Here is a 20,624-nt window from a genome sequence, read left to right as displayed (position 1 = left end):
TTTCTTCTTCTTCTTTTGTTGTGATAAAAAGTTAATTACTCTATGAGTTAATTAAATGTCATTAGCATTCATATTAGCAACTATTTGTTTAATACACTTGCTGAAAAAGAAGTTTAATACAAGAAAATGATAGTGAGATGCATGCATAAATGAGAAGTTGAGTCCATAAGTTTAGCAAGTTACTTTAATATTTACTATAACTAATCTCAAACATAGGCAATGCTTGAGAATGTATAATTATTTTGTAATGTAAAATAATTTATTCTCTACAATTTCGCTTAGCCAAAGTCATGAGATAGAGAGAGAGAGAGAGAGAGAGAGAGGGAATATGTGATGGAGAATTAAGAAACACAATAGCAAAAGAACAAAATTTAGCTACAAAAATTGGTTGTCAATCCAAAGTGGAGTTATCAAAAATACAAATACTCATTAACCCAAAGCAAAGTTACAAGAAAGAAAAAAAAGTCCTTTAAAAGAAACAAGAGAATTGAAATAAATAGAGCAACAAGAGGGAGAGAGAGAGAGAGAATAATCAAAAAAAATTTTTGGGGCAAAACTTGGACTAAGGTTCCGTTTGGTTGGAGTGAAAATAGGAGAGATGGAAAATGAAGAGAGGAAAACAGGAGAGAAAATGATATTTTCCCTTGTTTGGTATAGGAAAGAAAACACAGAGGATGGAAAATGTTGAGCTCAAAAATCCACCCAGACCCACAAATTTTTTTCCTCCCGATTTGGGAGGAAAACTGGGAAGAAAAGAGAAGAGGGGGGGGGGGGGGGGGCTTAACACATAAATTACATATTTACCCCCTCTTTGGTGTGTTGCGTGCCTGACTTGTGAGTCAGGTCTTTTTTTTTTATTTTTTATTTTATTTTATTTTATTTTTTATGGATGTGAGTCAGGTTCTTTATTTGTCTTTTCCTTTTTTTTTTTATAATTATTTTCTTTTATGTTCGTACAACACCCTTTCTTTTTTCAATTGTTTTGGTTTTTTTTTTTTTGATATAAAAAAAATTGTTTTGATTTTTTATTTTTCGAAAAAAAAGTTTTGGGTTTTTGAACTTCTTATCCTCTTTTTATTTTAGTTTTTTAATGAAGAAATCATTCATACATATATTTTTTTAATAAAATATAATGTATTATTTTTGTTTTACCTAAATTGGATATAATAGTAACTTTATACCAACTTTATTTTCTATTCTCTCACTTTTCTTTTCAATCAAACAAAAAAGTTTTCCATCCTTCCATTTTTCTATCCTCCCAACCAAACACATACGAGAGAAAACTAAATCTTTTCTATCTTTCCATTTTTCTATCCTCTCTCTATTTTCTATCCTCCCACTTTTCTACTCCCCCAACCAAACAGACCCTAAATGAAAGAGAAATGTGCAAAGGGAGTAATAGTAAATTTATAGAAAAGAATATGGGGAGAACAAAAGTAAAAAAAAAACGAAGTGGAATGGTTGGAGGAAGAGTAGGGGATTAATAATAGTAAGGAAAAGAGCCAAAAAGAGAAATTATTAAAACCTATGGAGCACAATGTGGCTGTCATGAATTTGTCCTCCCAGCCAATGATAAAGTTGTCCATGTAGATAATGTCAGATTTAACCATACAAGAAATAGAAATTTAGTAAAAGAAGAAGAAGAAAGAATAAAAGACGAAGGAAGAGTAAGAACTAGATCAGGGAGGGTTCCATTTACTCAAAAGGTGTATCAACTATCAAGTAAAAACTTTGTCATGGATGTTATTGATCTCATGTTTGTACTAAAGGTTAAGTGCTAACATAAAAAATTATCTGGTAAAGGAAATCAGCAGTGATGGACCTCATTAGCTAATTTACAATTGGAAAGAAATTGAACTATCATGGACGTAACTCGTGTGACTGTAAATCAAATATGCTTAATATAAATGACTAAAATTACGGTTAAGATTTTATTTTTTGAATTAACAGTGAAACTACCACCTCATTTAAAATTTTAATGACATGACAATACGTACACCTTCAAATTTTTAAAATTTAATATCAACTATGAAATGGATCAATTTCAAATGAGAAAGGGATACTTTTGACTTTGAAATTTATTCCTAGTATTCTACTGTTACTCAATCAAAACTAGTTTGTAGTAAGGCTGGGTTAGATCACAACACACACACACACACACATATATATATATATATATATATATATATATATGCATGGATTACCATATCCAAAATGGAAGTGACTGTATATGTTGACAAGATTGGTATTTGGTAGCAGATATTCAGGGTGTTCTTTCATTTTGCTCTGATTGTGAGCTTCAGCCGGATTAAGAACACCACAATTGAACTTGAGAAAACAATAGGTTTAGAAGAGGAGCATGGGGTTTTGGTTAACTAGGCCAATTGGAAGCTATACATGGGAAAAGTATTATATGTAATTGTCAACATGCACGAGACATAGGAACATTTTCACAAGTTCTAACGCATGCCTTGTATAATCTTAACTACTTTGGTGATCATGGGGAGAGTGTTGGTGGCACTAGTACAGACTCAGAGAATAGAAAGGAATGGCCGTTTTAAGTTTATTAAGCTTTGTTTACTCCTGGCAGCACTGCGAAAATACATAGTTGAGCTTGATCAAACTTCCAAAACCCAATTTGACTCCAGCAATGAACTCAAGCTGCAGTTGGTTCTTCATCAAAACCAAAGTACATTGATATGGCCTGATATAATTTAAATACCACTCAGCTAAAAGCTATTGAGTATTAGTATTAACATGAGAAATCTAGGGCTGGACTCAACTTTCTTATGCAAAGAACAAACATTATCCAATTTTATTGGGCACCAATCTATTAAGGCATTACTACAATGAAAATTTCTTCACAACCTAAGGTGTCCATAATCATATGCCATATTCATAGGGTCAGGGTCCAGCTTCGTGGTCAGTCCTATCACCTATGTCGTCCAAGCTTCATAGGTTGCACTGATAATGCAATAGGCCTCGTGCCATTAGCTGCAACTTAACAATAGTATTTTATTTTCCGATGGGAATAAAAGGCTTGAAAAAGTTGGAAGGAAAGTGGAAAATCAAGCTTTCATGTCTTGTCCAGTAAGACTGAAAAAAGTAATCAAAATCTACGCGTGTGTACCAATTCATCATTTCTTGAAATCCAAATGGACCATTTAAAAGAAGAAAACAAACATTGCACAAGTGAGTAAATAATGTTTCCAGAACTGGCAGAACATTCTGTCTCTATAATAAAAAAATGCAGAAAAGTCATTTACAAAATTTGAGGGTCAGGCATGATTACATGCTAGTTCATCAGAGGAATGGGTTAAGAAAAACTTCTCCATCCCTTTTCCTTTCCATGCCCTTACGCTACTTAATCACTGGCCTCCTACTAACAAATTCCCTTCTTTTTTGGGGGGTAAGTACTACTAACAAATTCCCATTGAAGAAATTAATGAGCATGTACTCGGAGTAACCAAAAAAATTTAACTCATTGATCCTACTGTTTGTAATGAGTAATGTAACTGAGTATAGGACCTTCTATCCTAAATTAAATGAAACCAATTTTCCCAACACCAAACTCAAGCCCAATTAATCTTCCTTCCACTTGTTCACATACCTAAGAAAAGCATTAGCAGGATTTTCCCTAGGTGGAGCCCGTACACGTGTAGATCTTCGAAGCACAGCCTCCTCTGTTGCAATCTTGTGAGCCAATTCCTTTGATCTCTTTTGGAGCTCCATACTGTGAAAATGCATATAGTAAGGCAAACTTCAAATATTTGACCAGATGTAATAAAATATACAACAGTTGTGTTGCTCTACCACCATATCAATCATTGTAACAATCAAAGCAGCAAGGGATAAATCTTGATAGTATTAGTAAAAAAGATATAGCAAAACGTGTAAACCTCCTCAAGGAAACATGATACTAGAAGTGCAGCTCTAGATTGATAACAATGACAATAAGTTGACCCACCCTCCATCGCAACCAGTCTAATATTCAAGAGAGGAATTTATTTTCATTTAGATATACAGCAGAATGCTATTGTTGCCTTCAGCCATAATAAGAAGGGGAGCTGCCCCAGAATATCTTAGCTATGATGGGCCTAATCCATCCATACCAGTTCAATTGATTTGGGACCTTCACATGTATGTAGCAATAGAAGCTTAGATTTGGTATTCCTATATCCAACATGAACCTCTTTTTCACTGCCCTTTGGTCCCAAATCATTGATTTGGGTTTGGACCCTGGACAAAGCTTGTCTATCATAAGCATGTAGCCCAACAAATGCACGTGTATATTATGTACAGGCCAACGTGCACAGACATATGCAGGAGTAAGTGTATGTACATAGGCATGAAAACATGTGCAACAACATAGGAATTTGTGTGGAAGTGTGCACACTAAAAAGAAAAATTAAACACATTCATAAGTTGGCATATAACTACAGCTTATGCAAAAGTGAGTAACAACAAAGAAACAAAGTGATCTTTAGTAAAGAAGGAAATAAGAAATGAAGATTTACAAAAATGAAGTTAGAAGGTATTCTAATACTCCATTTGTTGTTCAAGAAGAAGTCAAGGACTGACCATATTTTGCCATAGAATTTTTCCAGCTGCTTTTTAAGTGCCCACTCTCTCTCCCCCTTGATATTCAGCGAACCCATCAACACATCAAGCTGATCAAGAATGTGAATGTAATTACCCAAAGAGAGAGAGAGAGAGAGAGAGAAGAAAAGAATAAATATAAGGTAGCTTAGCTGCATTAATACCTCTTCCTTGCTACTGTAGTATCCCCACTCCTTGGAGTCAGAACTCTCAATAAATATCCTCCCATCACGAGGAAACCACAAATACCTGTTGTAAAATCTGTCTTTGCCCAAGGGGTTTCTGCATATCACTCGTTTCTCCATTTCCCGTTCATAAAATTCTCTCTGCCATAAAAATGACAAGAAAATATGAACAAAGAAAAACATACAAGCACAAGAAAAAATCATACTCTCTCCATTCTATATAGTTGGTCCTGTTTAAAGAGTCCAACCTTTACATGAACCTCATTTAATGCATTGTTTTTCAAATAAAATGGTATAGATTTCCAAAACTTCCTTCTTTAACTTAAACTCAAATAAAAAATAATATAGACTTTCAAATCAATTAAAGGGTAAGTTTAGAAAATTATTAGCATTATGTCTATTGACTTTTCAAGGTGTAACCATATTTGGGACATCCCAAAATGGAATAGAGGACCAACACTATGAGGCAAAGGGAGTATCCAATAAGAAGTGGGTAAGGAGATGAATTCAACCCTGTGTTCTTTGTCCCTTTTCTCAGTTCCTTCCTTTTTATCATCCTTCAGGTATTTCAACCCTTCCTTCCTAGATGAATCCTTGCCATTATCTGGTTGGACTTCCACATCCAAATTCAGCTTCTTGGCCTTTTTCTTTGATGTGGTGTTGGCAAGCTTGTCCTCACTGGAAAAAAGGAAAAACAAAATTATGACCCTCAGATCAAAAGAAGTCATTATCAAATATACGTTTTGTAGAATAAGAAAGAATCAAAACCAATTCTCTGATGCATTGCCCTGCTGAGATGAAAGGATCTTCCCATTTCTTTTCTTTTCCATATGACCATTCTGATTACTGTGATTATCATTTTCTGCTACACTTTCTACGCTCTCCAAAAATTGTTGATCCATTACTCCATTGGAGTCAGCCTCAGCCTTCAACTGTTCCTTTTCCTCCCTTTTCTTTCTGGCTTTTTCTAATGCTTCCCCCCTTTTTGTGGCCCCAATTTCCTGCCGCTCTTCAATAAGATTATCCAACTTCTCCCTAAAAATATCTGTTTGAAGTGCTAGGTTAACCAATTCTTTTAAGATTCCAAGTTTAGCATGAGCATCTAAAAGGCCATAATGCCCCCGCTTAATAGTTGCTCTAAAATTTGATTCAGGAAGTTTGGTTATTTCCAAAAAATCACACAAATACTCAGTCCAATTGATCAGCGTAATCTGAAATGGAAAGTCAATCACAAAACGGGATAAGATAAGGGGAAAAAACAAATATTTCTAGCTTGGTTCAACCCCCACCCCACCTGACACAAAAAAAGGGGCTGAAAAGAAAGCAAAATACAAAAATGAAAGTATAAATAGGATGCCAACCTTTAATTTTTGATTTTGATTTCTTTTCCGTGCAGCCAATAAATATTCATCATTGTCTTTTATGAGCAATCGGAAAAGAGCTGAATGAGTTTCCACAAGGAGTATCACATTTCTGTCTTTGTGGCAGATTGCATTTTCAAAATCTTCAAGAGAGAATGGCCACAAGCGCAACAGCCTACCAAATGACGAACAAAAATCCCAAACCATTAATAGATCCCCAACACAATGAAGCGGAACATTGAAGTCCCTTGATGGAGAAGGGCGGTCAGTAAAAACTGGATCATCTGCACCAGGCTGCACCAACAGGTCATCGATAGGATACTTAATTGGTTCTTTCATTGACTCATCATCTCCTACAAATTCAGGAGGGCAGTAAAAATAAGACAAAATGAAACTTTGTTAGACTTGTGATCTCAAAAGCATTACACGAGAAAGTATGGTTGAGCCATCAAATCTCTCACCTTCCATTTTCTTCCTTTTATTTTTTCCAGCTTCCTGAATAGTGAATATGATAAATATGAGAATGACAATTCATAACTTCATCCAATAAAAGGGGAAAAAAAAAGTATTCAAGTTATAGATATTACCTTCTCAATTTTTCCATCTTCCTCAATTTTCCTTCGCTTCTTATTGCATACTAGTAGTCCATCCTTGAAGAAAACTTGGTCTCTTAACTCCTCCGGAAGGTCAGTTGAAATTCCATGATTTTGTGCCAGTTTATCATGAATGACCCAAGGAGCACTTCGGTATGTAGAGTCCCGAATAAAAGACTTCAAAACATTTCTACTAAAGAGCACCTTCTTCTGTATTAAATCTTCTCGACTTACTAATGAATGTTCCATTACTTTCTTATTTTTGTCAAGCCATGCCACCTCATATTGGATTTTTTCAGGATCCTCATCTAGAACTTTTGTTATTTTGCATGCAAATACACCATTTTCCTTCCTTCCATACAATTCAGCACCTACAAACAAGTGTTTCTGCAGCTTTTCAGCTATTGTTATGGCAAGATCCTTCAGTGAAAGCATACCTGCAAAAACAAAAGATCAGGAGATATAGAACTGCCTCTGAATTGCCACTAGGAAGCAAATAACAACTTGAAAGGAACACATTAACTGATGACCAACAACAAACTTGAAATAAAAATCAAGCCACATTCGAAATGAGACCATTCTTAATTCTTCCACAAGAACCTTTCCAAAAAAAAAGTATACATCAACCACCTCCCTAAGCCATACCTCTCTTCTTTTTTTTGATGAGTAAAGCCATTTCTCTTCTTGCCACAGAGAAATGAGACAACATGGTCAGACAATCACCATCTACTTGGATGATGTTTCATTAGATGAGATTATTCACAGTTATAATATATGAAAAGCAAGCAAGAAAAAAAGAAGCAACATTCCTACAAATTACAAAATTTGTTGAACATCAAAACTTTTGATTTTAATCAAGACATAGACACCCAATTAGAAGCAAATATTTGGACACCTTGAACCAAACAATTTAATTTAACCTCATTGAAAAATTACTTCAACCGACCAAACCATAGCCAATATCAAAGTTCAACACACGTTCAATTAGAAGTTAGAACTCACTCACTAGATGTGCAAGAATCAGTTTTCTCAACTTATGGGGTTACAGTCATACATCCATGTTGTTGAAAACCTATGAGACCATTCAAGAGTTAAAAATCATGATAAAATAGGGATAAATTATGAGAGGGTGGCTGCCTGAACAAGATTGATAAGACATCACCAATTTTATATATTTTAGTAAAATTATTTATTGATTCAAACCATTAAAAGGATTTACAAACCATAAAGGCAAACATATTTTACATTTTTTATAGAGTTAAATGAGCAATAACCTTTGGTTATTGTTGAATGGTAAATTACATCTCATATATATATATATATATAAATACATCTTTTATTTTGTGGAATAAATAAAGCACTAATTTTATTTATTTGATAAGAAAAGAAAGGGTTGCAACAGAAGGACTTCCCAGGTCACCCATCCTAGTACTACTAATGTCCAACTAAAATTTTCTATTTATTGCATTGTTCTCTCTTAATAGTACCATCTCAATCCATTGAAAAGCTTAAGTTGTTATGAAAATCAATTATTAATGTGAAAACAGACATCAAGCTTGATAGTTCATACCACAAAAGAAGCACTAAATATCAAGCTTGCCTATCACCTTGTCATAGTTTATACCATAAAAATAATGAAAACAATAAAACTCAATAAATAAGATTCGTGAGTTTGATGAACAAGTAATATTTTGGATACCTCATGTTCTTTTTCCATGAAGTAGTGTTTTTTAAAATGATAGTTTATCTTACCTATCCAAAAAAAAGAAGAAAAGAACAAGTAATATTCAACATGACAAAATTGTTAAAATTGTTATATAAATTTACCTTCAAACATACAAATTCTAGGTAGAGATCACTAAACCTAATGTTTGCTGACTTTAGAACATTGACATGAATTGCCAAACTTTAGAACATTTATGTGGATTATTTAGAGAGAGGAGTAACCAGACATTTAACGTTATTGAGCTTTCTACTTATTTATTTATAGTATAATGAGCTTTCTACTCTTGAGCTTAAATCTTTAAAATTGAGATCTCTGTATGACTGGACGTTGGCTTGTGATGGTGTCCAAGTCCCTTCTTTCTAAAGTTTTTACATCTCCTAAAATTTTGTAGATAATCTTTAGTTGTACTTTTTTTTACTGATTGTATTTATAATTTCCTAATTAAATCACTATTATTTATAAAAAAAATGTCTGAAATATATAATCTTCAGTATTTTTTATATGATAAATGATAGTTGTGTCCATCAACAATCAAAATATTCTTGAGTCCCTATTTGGTATAGAAAAATTTAACAATAGACCCATTTCCAGCTGCCACCTAAACAAGGGCACATCATTGCAATCAGCTACACACCACATACATATAGACAATACAATAATTTAATTCAAAAGACACAATATGTGCATTGACCTACTAAAAAATTACAATCTCAAATTCAGAATGTCTAGGAATTGAAGAAAAGAACACAATTGGATACTGCTCAAAACAGTCATCCACTTGTAAAGAGACCTCAAAATCAGTTGCTTGTGTTTTTATCCTTCATGGAGATCGTAAACTCTGTGAACCAAACAGCCCCCTAAAGCTGGCAATGATTTATGTATACACTTCATAATTCAATTGATGATCATACACAAAAACTAATATAGATACACCCACAGCATATCTAATCTTAAAATGTTACCAGATTTATGAATCATTCAATTAGAGCACAACAGAAAATCACTAAATGCTACATCATTTGAAAAACAAATGGCACTACTAGTAACTAAAATGACAGTAAAAGGAAAAAGCTGGGTAACACATCAATTTAAGCAACAAATTTTTAATCATCACAGTGGTAAGCAAGTACATACTGTATTGGATGATACGTAACACAGGTGCCATAAGTTCTTTGGGAAACTGTTGAACCTTCTCCCCTGCCCGCTTTTCTGATACCAAAGCCTCCTCATAAGTCAAGCTAGTTTTCCCAGTGACTTTACAAACCCAAACTCTCTGGCGATACAAATTTATACGGTTCAAATATTCCCTGATATAGGTTAAGGTAGAAAAAAATGGCAATGCCTTGTGACACCATCTGGTTGCTGCAATTATTTAAATTTTTGATTTTAAGTTTTCCAACCCAACAACTCTACTCAACAGAGTCTAATAGAACTACCAGGCTCCAATGAGTTGAGGTTTTCATGCAATCAATACCAATCAGGAGAAAGCAATATAACCAAAATTGTTATTATTATTTTTTTCTTGTAGCTGCTTTTGTTCATAACCAAATGGAGTGTAGAGGGAAAAAAACTTAAAATAAATTTCAAGATTTACGGAAAAAAAGGATACTGATAATCCCTAAATATCTCTTTTGTGAAACGAACTTGGTAAACAAGCTCACAAGGATCTAAATCCTTAGGTGGTTCTGCCAAGGAAAATTGCTTCTTTTTCAATAGGGGCATCGTGAGAACTCAGTACACCACCAGGAAGAAGAACCCACACAAGGACCCAGAATATGTGGTACTCAACTCCTGTATCAATCACAAATACATAGAGATTTAGAACAACCTCCTAAGTAACATAATTGTTACCATTCTTAAATTACATTAACAATTAGGAGAAATGTAACAACACATAAATCCAAGCATTGCATTTGGTTGCGTATGAAATGTATGAAAAGAAAACAGAAACCACCCCAAACATGGTTTATTTACTTGGGGTAAGTGTTTTTCTCTCACGTCCTTGAAAAACGAAAACAGCATTAATACTAAATAAGATGTGAATTTCCTATCTTATTTTCCTTTCCCCAATTGTTAGTCAAGTGCAAAGACTAAGAAGAGACCAAAAGCATTAAACAAAAAACCAAAATATGACAACTTCACCTCCTACATAGTACACATCAAAACATAATTTCAATATGACCCATTAAGCAACCATGACTCATGTCAATTGGATTAAAAAAACACATGTAGTAATGTCTATGCTAATAAAATAACTCAAAAACCAAAAAAGAAAGAAACTAAACCACTTCCAGTAACACAAACCCAGAAAGAGTTTTACAACAACCTTTAAAACATAATTGCATTAATTCAGTAATATAAGCAATGTACAAAGCTACAAAAATGCAATAGCAAAAAACAGAGAAACCCAATAATGTTAAATTTCGCTACAACAACATAAACTAGTACTCTAAATCTCATAAAAAACGTGAAACAACACAAAACCCAGTACTCAAAATCCAATCATCTTTGTTTTTGACCAATCGTCTTAGCTAACCAAGAAAGAAAAAAGAGACCCATATGCAAAAGACCAAACAGAAACCCTAGAAAGTTGTATTTTTTGGGGATCCATTCAAAAGGGCCACACGTACAACACAAGCACAAAACCAATACAACACTGTCACTAGCAATACTTAACAATAAGCAAAAAATACCCATTAAACTAAACAAATCCACAAACCCATTAACAAGAAAAATCAAACAAAAAAAATGTGAAAAAATCAAACAAAACAATGCAAAACCTTCATTCCCGCCAGAAACAAAAGGGACTTGAAGACTTTTTTTTTTTAATTTTTTGAGGAAAACATAGTAAATAATGTAGAAAAAGATTAAGCTAAAAGATAGAGACTTACAGTGAAAGTCTGGCCTTGTGCTGTTGAATGTGAGAAAACGAGAATGTGTTAGAGAAGCGAGAGAGAGAGAGAGAGAAGAGGAGAGTCAGAGAGCGGTTCTTTCGGTTTTTGTGTATAAATTTTTTTTTTTTTTTTTTTAGATTTAGAGAGAGAAAGTTTTTCACGTTTTCTCTCTCTCTCTCTCTCACTACCTGCCTCCTTTCTTTCCCTCGTTGTGGGGAGTGCCAAATATTTATTTTGGTATCTGACGCGTAAAATAGTTTATTGCAGCTGGATCCCTTAGCAACTACTTAATTACTTAAAAGGCCTGCGTTTTTATTTTTTTTATACATAATTCTAGTTTCAATACTTATTTTCAAGGGCATAGTTTGAAGAGTCAAACAAGAAAAATGGAACCTTTAAAAAAAGAAATTTAGAATGGGAAATTACATTTTTTTTTTGGTAAATAGGGTGTAAATATATAATATACAAACCGATAAGTACTAAAGAGCTAAACTTTATAAAATATCAACGGAATTTCACCATAGATAGTGGGTTATTAAAAACCACATAATCACAGATTTGTTCAGTACCTAATTTAGTTACTGTATCTGCACATTTTTATTGGCTTCATATATCACTATTATACGTTATACGTTATGTTTGTTTTGATGGTAAGTGTTCCTAGAAAAATGAGTTGGTTTTTTGTTGTTGGTTGTTACCTTAAAAATGCCTTATGAAACTTCTAAAAAAAAATTTCATACGAAAATTCATTAATAATTCTGATAATTCCAAATAATTGAATGAACAAAAACTTTCATTCACAAATAAACCTCAAATGGGAAAAAATTTCCCATATTTTTGGTCATTTGTGAGCTTCAAATGAGAAGACAAACCTCAAGTTCAAAATTTATGCAAATAATTAAGTTAACAAAGCCACTAGTTTGAGAAAAAAAAGGTCTTTTAGAAAAAAAGTCAATAGTTGATCTCTAACGACAAATGAGGTGAAGAGAGAGAAATTACCAATAATTTTTTTTTTTAATTATTATTTTTAAGTGTGTAGTTTATTTGTGATAATACGTTGAGTATGTAATGTGTTGGAAAACTTTTTCCACTTTATTTGGGCTTATTTTGTGTTGACTTGCATTTTTTGAAAAACCAAATAATAAACATATGAAAAAAATTTCTACTTAAACAAACGAAAATAGAGCATTAATACTAAAATATGAGTACTAGTAGTCTTGTTTGGGTCACTGTAAACACTTCATTTTGTACCCAATTAATAAACTTTAGTCCTTAGTTCCAATGATGAGCTTGATATGTCAACAAAAGGTAATTAAAATTATTTTGATAGTTTGGAAGTAATCATAACTCAAAAGTGTTCAAATCGCTTTGAAAATGATACTGAAAAATGACCTTTGCTCACTGTTTTGATCATAACTTTTGCTACACAAATAAATTTTGAGTGTGGTTTGTTGCATTGGAAATTAGGCATCCTAGACTTCAATTTAAATACAAATTTTACCTAATTTGGACTTATATTGAGTAAGTTAGGACCATTTGAAGTTGGGCCAATTAAGCAATCAAAATTATGGATTTTTAAGGAGCATGCGTACTTATGAATCAAGTATGCGTACGAATGCCCTGAGCATGTGTATGCACACTCATTTTTAGAACCTCTGAATATCTATTTTTAGGGCTCAAAGCCTCCCTCTTTGATGGGCCTTGACCTTTAGACCCTTGGGAACGTTCAAAACCTTCTAAATGAGTTTGAAAACCCTAGTTTTAACATATAAACACAATCTATGCCTCCAAACTCAAATCGTAGCTAGAGAGAGTTGATTTTTGACCTAAACTCTTTCTTTCTCTGAACTTTCTGTACTCACAGCTGTAAGGTTAAATTTTATCGATCATCTTGTTGGCTTTATTTCGTGCCAAATTTGCTTGTATTTTAGCAATTAGTAACCCTGTATTTAGTTGGGAATCATGTAAGGGTAGTGAGTGAGAGAGTGTAAAGAAATGTTTAAGATTGTGCAAGGATGCAAAGACTCACGGTTGGACTCGCGGGTGACTCGCGACTGGCAAGCCGCCAAAGTTGGCACACGTGTAGAGCATGCAAGGGAGCTGAAGAGTCATGCCAGCTATTGCACTACAAGACAAAAGTCCCAGGCTGGCCAGGCCATTAGCTCACGACTTGAACTTGCGACTCAGCCCAGTCACGAGGTCAAGTCACCAGACCACCCTGTTTAGGAAAAACTGACTTTTCACATTCCTTCTCACCTTACTATATATAGACCCTTATACCCACGATATTTAGAGAGTTTCCAGAGAGAATTTTGAGAGAAAAACCCTAGAGAAAAATAAAATTGATTCATCTACAATCTTCACATAGAGACTCTTTAAATTCCTCTACTCTCTTCCTCTCCATTGTCAATTCCTTGAGAGGTACATTACTAAAACCTTTTCTTACCATACCCATATCTGTGAGAAGACCATTTGGTATTTGGGAAGCAGTTAAGAAGGGACCAATTTCATATTGGTAGATGCTATGGTCAAGTAGCGAAATTCGGTAAGCTAAAGAAGAAATAGGTTCGACATAATCTCGTTGGAGTAGGAGTTTGGAGGGCTTAGGTACATTAGGTAGATTAGGCTTGGAGGGTCTTCTACTGTTCATGTATCCCAATTACATTATTTAGTGGATTGTTTACCGCTTGGAGGGCGGCGATGTAATGACCCAAGGAAAAGCGCTAGCCACATTTGCGCTATACCTCAAAAGGACTAGTCATAATTGAGACTCATTATAGTTGTTAATAAAACCTAGTTCAACCCAGTAAATACTCGATGTGGGACTCATCACACACCCACACACATCATACAATCAATCAAATTGGGGCATCACAATCTCCCCCACTTAAATTCCTAACATCCTCGTTAGGGTCCATTTTGTGGGGTAGTGTCTCTGAGCCCACACGGGATGGCCAGGCCGGCTCTAATACCATATGTAACGACCCAAGGAAAAGCGCTAGTCACATCTGCGCTATATCTCAAAAGAACTAGTCATAATTGAAGCACCTTGTAGTTGTTAATAAAGCCTAGTTCAACCCAGTAAATATCTGATGTGGGACTCATCACACACCCACACACATTACACAATCAATCAAATTGGGGCATCACAATTTCCCCCACTTAAATCCCTAACGTCCTTGTTGGGGCCCACTTTGTGAGGTAGTGTCTTTGACCCCACATGGGGTTACCGGATACCCCAAAAGGACTAGTCACAATTGAAACTCCTTGTAGTTGTTAATAAAACCCAGTTCAACCTAGTAAATATCCGATGTGGGATTCATCACACACCCACACACATCACACAATCAATCAAATTGGGGCATCATAATCTCCCCTACTTAAATCCTTAACGTCCTTGTTAAGGCCCACTTTATGGAGTAGTGTCTCCGAGCCCACATGGAGTTACCGGACCGGCTCTGATACCATATGTAATGACCCAAGGAAAAGTGCTAGCCACATCTGCGCTATACCTCAAAAGGACTAGTCACAATTGAGATTCCTTGTAGTTATTAATAAAGCCTAGATCTACCAGTAAATATCCGATGTGGGACTCATTACACACCCACACACATCACACAATCAATCAAATTAGGGTATCACAGGCGGAGAGGTTTTACGCCGAGAGCTTTGGTTTCCTCTTTGATAACACATCGTGTGTTGTTCTTGTGTTTGCATCTCTTTTCCCTTAATCTTTTCCATTTAATTTGATGGAGATCAAGGCACTGCTTCGAAGGATCTCGTTCAAGTACCAATTGGGCCAGTTACAAGATTACGAGCAAAGAAGTTCAAGGATGTACTCAACGGACTCATCCAAGAGTTATGGGCTCAAACAAACTCATTGAGGCCCATTGAGCATGATCCATGTAGGCAACAAAAATCGTCACCTTGATTCAAGTTCTAGAAGGATCCAGTCAAGGCTAAGAATTGGCATGAAATATTTTGGGTCTATGTAAAAAACGTTATTTTAGGTTTAGGTGATTTATTTCCTTGTTTTTAGGTGCATTTAATGCTTTTTAGGTCAAACTTTATTCCTAATATGGTTAGTTATCAATTAAGAGTTATTTTAGAATATATTTTCTTGTCTGTCAAGTTTTAAGGAGCCCTTAAATAGTCATCTAAGTCTGTAAACATTTTTGAGATATTATTGATAAAACTTGTGAGGTTTATTCTCTTTGGTTCTTTGAAAAACTACTCGAACTTATCGGGAATTCCCGTGGCGTTCATCTCGACTTATCAAATGGAGTTTCCACCACCGTTTGTGGCGTCTTCCTTATACCGAGGTTTTTGTTTGTCATAAATAACGGGTCGAGGTCTCCCATTTGAATCTGTCCATAGAATGATCTTGGGTTCCCTTTCATTGTTGGATCTCGTTATTCTTGACGGGTTTCACATCATAATTTCTGCTGTGGATGTGATTTTATTTGGTTTAGATTGTTTATCAATTCTGTTTTAAGCTTATGTTCATATTCCGCACATTAATTGTTTGACATTTAGCTTGAATTGGTAATTTGTAAATTGAGGGTCTAAAGGTTCATAGTGTTTTATAAACTAATTGAACTTTTAACAGCAACTATGCACATTTAGTTCTTCAAAACCTCTCTATATTACTCATTAAGGTAGAAACTATCTATCTCATTCCAAGAAACATTTTTCAAAAGTTTCTTTAAAAAGCTTTTCAAGAACATATTTTTATTTTGAGTTATGATTACCTATGAACTATTGAATCCTTTGATTTCCTTGATATTTCATTGAATCTTGTTTTGTAGACACTGAGAGGCTGGTTAAATATCAACCAAGTTATGTTCCACAAGCAAGGTGAGTCTCTTTTCATGGCTTTTCCTTAATTTGGATTTTTATAACTTGTTTTCTTGTTGTTCTTAATTGATTTATATGTTATGCATGCTTGATTTTGATTTGCTGTGTCTCACCATGTTTTGAATGAAGAGTTGAATTAATTTATTAGAAGCATGCTAGGTTTTGTTTAATTGTTGTTTGTTTTTTACTTTAAAACTATGTTTTCGAGTTTGTATGCGTGCGCATGATTTATATATGCATACGCATACTTGTGCCTAGAAACGCAGATTTATGGTTCTTCTTAATTTCATTTGTTTACTTTGTTTTAATCTCTTGTTTAGGTTTTGTTGAGTCTAGTTTTCACATGATTAGGTCTAGAGTCAGTAGAATAATATGTTTCACATGCTTTGATTATTGAATTGGTGATTAAGGTTTATGCTTTGATGAACCACATGAACATGCATGAAAACTTGAACATGCATTGATGCAAAGATGTTGAAGTGTTATGGTGCAACGAGGTAAGTGAGGTAAGTAATGCATAATTACATAAACATAAATTTTATTTGGATAATGAGCATAATATGGTTGATGAACATGATGAATATGCTTGGTTAATGTCATGATGCTATGCTTCGATGTTTGGGATATGTTTGATGTTGATGCTATTGTTTTGTGATGTGCTTGCTGCCCTTGGATATATATTTTGCTAGATGAATGATAGAGTTTTTATGTTATGGATGAGTGTGGGACATTTGCTATTTTTGGATGTTAGATGGACATTAGAGTGTGTGTGTGTGAGTTTAGAATAACATATTAGAGGACCCTTTGATGGATTAGGCTTTGGAACACAATGAGTGGAGGCTAACCTACGGGTCGGGTGGGGTTGGATGCCTAACACCTTCCCATCCCCATACCTAAACTCTAAACACATGCTTTGGTAAAAATCATTCATTCCACAAGAGTGTTATATATATGGTTCCTAGACTTAATCTAGGTGGTGACTCCATTTATATCCTCTGCCATGGTTCACCCTAGACCGAGGCGAACTTTCCACAGATTTAGGGAAACTTAAAAACTTGTCGTGGGCACTTACACCCACAGTGGTGATTCCTCTAGGGATAGAGAAGTTTGACTCCAATGTGTTTCATTTTCTAATCCTAACAAAGGTTTTTTTAATATGATTTTGCACATACTTTCACTTGGTTCTTTTGTCCCTTTACCATGGTTGGTGATGAGTGGGAAAGTAAAGGCTCCATTCAGGCCAAGACTTTTCGAAGTTCATCTCTCCAACTTACAATCCGTGACATTGTCTATGAAGAGCTTTGAGTACATTAACGGTTTGCCACCAATCCATTACGGTCCATTTAGGCCCAAGGTTGGAACAATGGCTCACCTAGTTGTGAGTGACCTATAAATCTATCCTTTTAGTATTAAAGACCTTTGCCACATATAGTGTAACCCTAGATCCAATTTATATAGAAGCCCAGGTGCTTTTTTTAAAATTTTTTTTTTTATCTCTGTTTGATTTAACCTAAAAGAAAAAGTTCAAAAAGAAAAAATTTCAAGAAAAGGAGAAAGTCTTTTGTAAAGAAGAAAAGTTTTCAAAAAAAAATATTTTGTAAATATTTTTTTTAAGAAAGAATTTTTAGAAGAAAAAAAAAAAGAGAAAAATTTTCAAATAAAAATTAAAAAAATTTTGGAAAAAAAAAAAAGAAAAATCCAAAAAGAAGATAAGAGATGATTCATAAAGCCATGATATACCCTAAGTTCTGGGTCCATTCAAAAAAAAAAAAAAAAAAATCAAAACAAGAGAGCCCAAGATCATAAGTATACCATAGACTTTGGAGGAAGGTATTGGGCCATAAAGTCATAACATACCCTAGCTTTTGAATCAAAATTCAAAATTCTTTTTCAGTAGTAAGAGAGCCCAAGATCATGAGCATGTTATGAACTTTGTTGAAAAGTTGTGAACCAATCCATGCTTTGGGAAATTTTTGAAACCCTAAAACCCTAAAGACATGGGTAGGCCCACTAAGAGCCCAATGAGGATTAAAGATGAAATATTTTTGAACTAATTGACCAAGCCCCTTGAACTAGGGGCAAGGCCCTTGTGAGGGAAGAAAGTGAACATCCAAGATAGGCTTTGTAATGAGACAAATAAAAGACTTTGATGGGTTGAGATAAAACTTGGTCACTTTTTTTTATTCAAAAAAAAAAAAAAAAAAAAAAGAAAAGAAAAGAAAAGATGTGGACTTCTAAGTGTCATGTCTTATTTCAAATACAAGTTCAAATAAGTTTTTCATGAGAAAAGAAATTTTCCAAAATATGTTGGGCTTGCATTATAAATGGGGCATTGATTTTTGTATTTGAATTCTTTGATGAGACCATTTTTATAAGGTCTAAAAGAGCACAAGATGTGGACTGACCTTGCAAAATTCATAAACAACTTATGCTTAAGCCCAAATGAGGATAAGAGGGCAAGATAAGTGACTTCTAATTGGATTCAAAGCCCAAAGAAAAAAAGAAGGAAAAAAAAAAAAAAGCAAAGAAAAAGAAAAAGAAAAGGAAAAGAAAGAAATGAAGTTGGGCTTGGATCCAAATGAGGGAAGGAGAGATTGTGAGATGTGTGAATGATGTAATTGGGCTTTAAGTAATTGGAGAAAACATGAATTTTGAAAGATTGATGAAGCTCATTCTATTTCTAAGTCCTAGATAATGAAATGATACAAGACTTAGAATACGAATGGGGCATACATGTAGTCCACATTTTGATGTAAACAAGGAAAGTTGATTAAGCATTGGGTCCAAAAATTTAAAAGACATTGGGAGCACATGTTTATTTGATCAACTTCCTTTTCAAGGACACCTAAGATAATCTCAAAGCACATCCTTGATCTTGTTAAGATCTACTCAATAAGGAAGATACCAAGAAGCAATGAAGAGCATGAATGAAAGTATCGACGTCATGATCAAGACACTTAGGGTACATTTGATACACTGTAATGATTATTACATGGAAATAAGAATAAGTATTACAAAGAATACATTAAGTTGGAATGTAATAAGTATTACTATTTATTAGTTTGGTGACCATTTAGGAATAGAATCCTAAATATGCATCCACAATTTAATAGAGTATAAAAAGAAGGTGTAATTATATCATTTTTAAGTCAAATTTCCTAAAATAAGTGTATTTTAGGGTGTTCAAAATAGAGCTAATAATTAACAAGAAGGAAAATTTATTTTCTTTCCTTTTGAAGATGTGGCAACTAATGGCTTTTTAGGAAATTTTTTTTAAAAAGTTATTACATAAGGTAAAGGAATAGATATTCAGTACTTTTAATAAGGAATAGTTATTCCTCATTTTGAAGAATAGCTATTCATAAGGAATAACTATTCATTGTAATAAAAACATAACCAAACAACCGAATAATTATGCCATAGAAATATCTATTACATTACAGTGTCTATTACAGTTCACCAAACGTGTCCTTACTCTCATGGAGGAGCTAATGAAGAACATAAGCACTCGACTACAAAGACTTAAAGAAATACATAGTCCACAAGCCAATGATGTGTTTGGCAAGCCAAGAGAAAGAAGAAAAGTTATTGCCATTGATAACCACAAAGAGAGAAGAGAATTTGATGACATTCACATATCGTTGTCAGATGCTCTTGAAATCTTAACAAAGAAGGGTTACCTCAAGCCGCTTGAACCTAATCTTCTTCCAAATCCAATTCCAATTCCAAGAAGTTGGAACATGAATGAGAATTGTGTTTTTCACCAAAAGCTAAGACACAAGACAAATAATTGTTTTAGGTTGAAGCATGAGATTTAAGACTTGATTGATGGTGGGGTGATTGCCAAGCCAAGATTCTAGAGATGAAGCAAGACTGAATGAAGGGATGTGCCTAAGAGATTTGATCCATGTGAACATCTTTGCTAGAGGATAAGCTATTTTAATTTTGTTGAGTCTTTTTCAATTGTCGAGTCTTCATTTTGTCAAGTCTATTTGAGTCTTTCTCAATGTTGTGTTGTTAAGTCCTTTCATATGTTGTGTTGTTGAGTCATGTTCCTTTGAATTTTCAAATTAATATTGTTGCACTTTCAATAAAGATGGTAATTCAAATACGACGTGTATCATGTGATCTCTTTTTGCTAGTTTTGAAATGAATGAATTCTTAAACCTAAAACATTGGTTAATCCAAATAATGAATCAAAAAGATGAGATTTGTCTTAGTTCATTCAATCATGGAGAGCAAGCATGAAAGTGAGAAAGAGGGTGAGAGAGCTTCCTTGAAACACAAGATGCAGGTGAGATAAAGAAAGAACAATTGAAGGAATGACTTGTTCTTTTACATGGATAAAATGACAATGGTAAGAATTTGATGAGATGAAAAGACTAATCTAGATTTGAAAAGGCTAAGCA

The 20,624-nt window shown here is 34.0% G+C and overlaps 1 protein-coding gene across 1 annotated transcript; it reads right to left on the bottom strand.

Annotated features, from left to right (window-relative positions):
- Positions 1 to 3,197: 3,197 nt before the first annotated feature.
- Positions 3,198 to 11,545, bottom strand: LOC126701749 (uncharacterized). Its single transcript, XM_050400096.1, has 11 exons — positions 11,356 to 11,545; positions 10,074 to 10,255; positions 9,599 to 9,771; positions 6,733 to 7,175; positions 6,607 to 6,640; positions 6,146 to 6,498; positions 5,553 to 5,995; positions 5,297 to 5,462; positions 4,764 to 4,925; positions 4,582 to 4,670; positions 3,198 to 3,733 (listed from the first exon to the last, which is right to left on the bottom strand). Exons 2-11 carry the CDS (start codon positions 10,184 to 10,186, stop codon positions 3,583 to 3,585), a joined length of 2,127 nt encoding a protein of 708 aa, XP_050256053.1. The 5' UTR covers positions 10,187 to 10,255; positions 11,356 to 11,545; the 3' UTR covers positions 3,198 to 3,582.
- Positions 11,546 to 20,624: the final 9,079 nt, after the last annotated feature.

Source organism: Quercus robur, chromosome 10, assembly GCF_932294415.1.
Source record: "Quercus robur chromosome 10, dhQueRobu3.1, whole genome shotgun sequence".
NCBI classification, from domain to species: Eukaryota; Viridiplantae; Streptophyta; class Magnoliopsida; order Fagales; family Fagaceae; genus Quercus; species Quercus robur.
The sequence above is the reverse complement of the archived record's forward strand: the minus strand, read 5'-3'. Positions and strand labels throughout refer to the sequence as shown.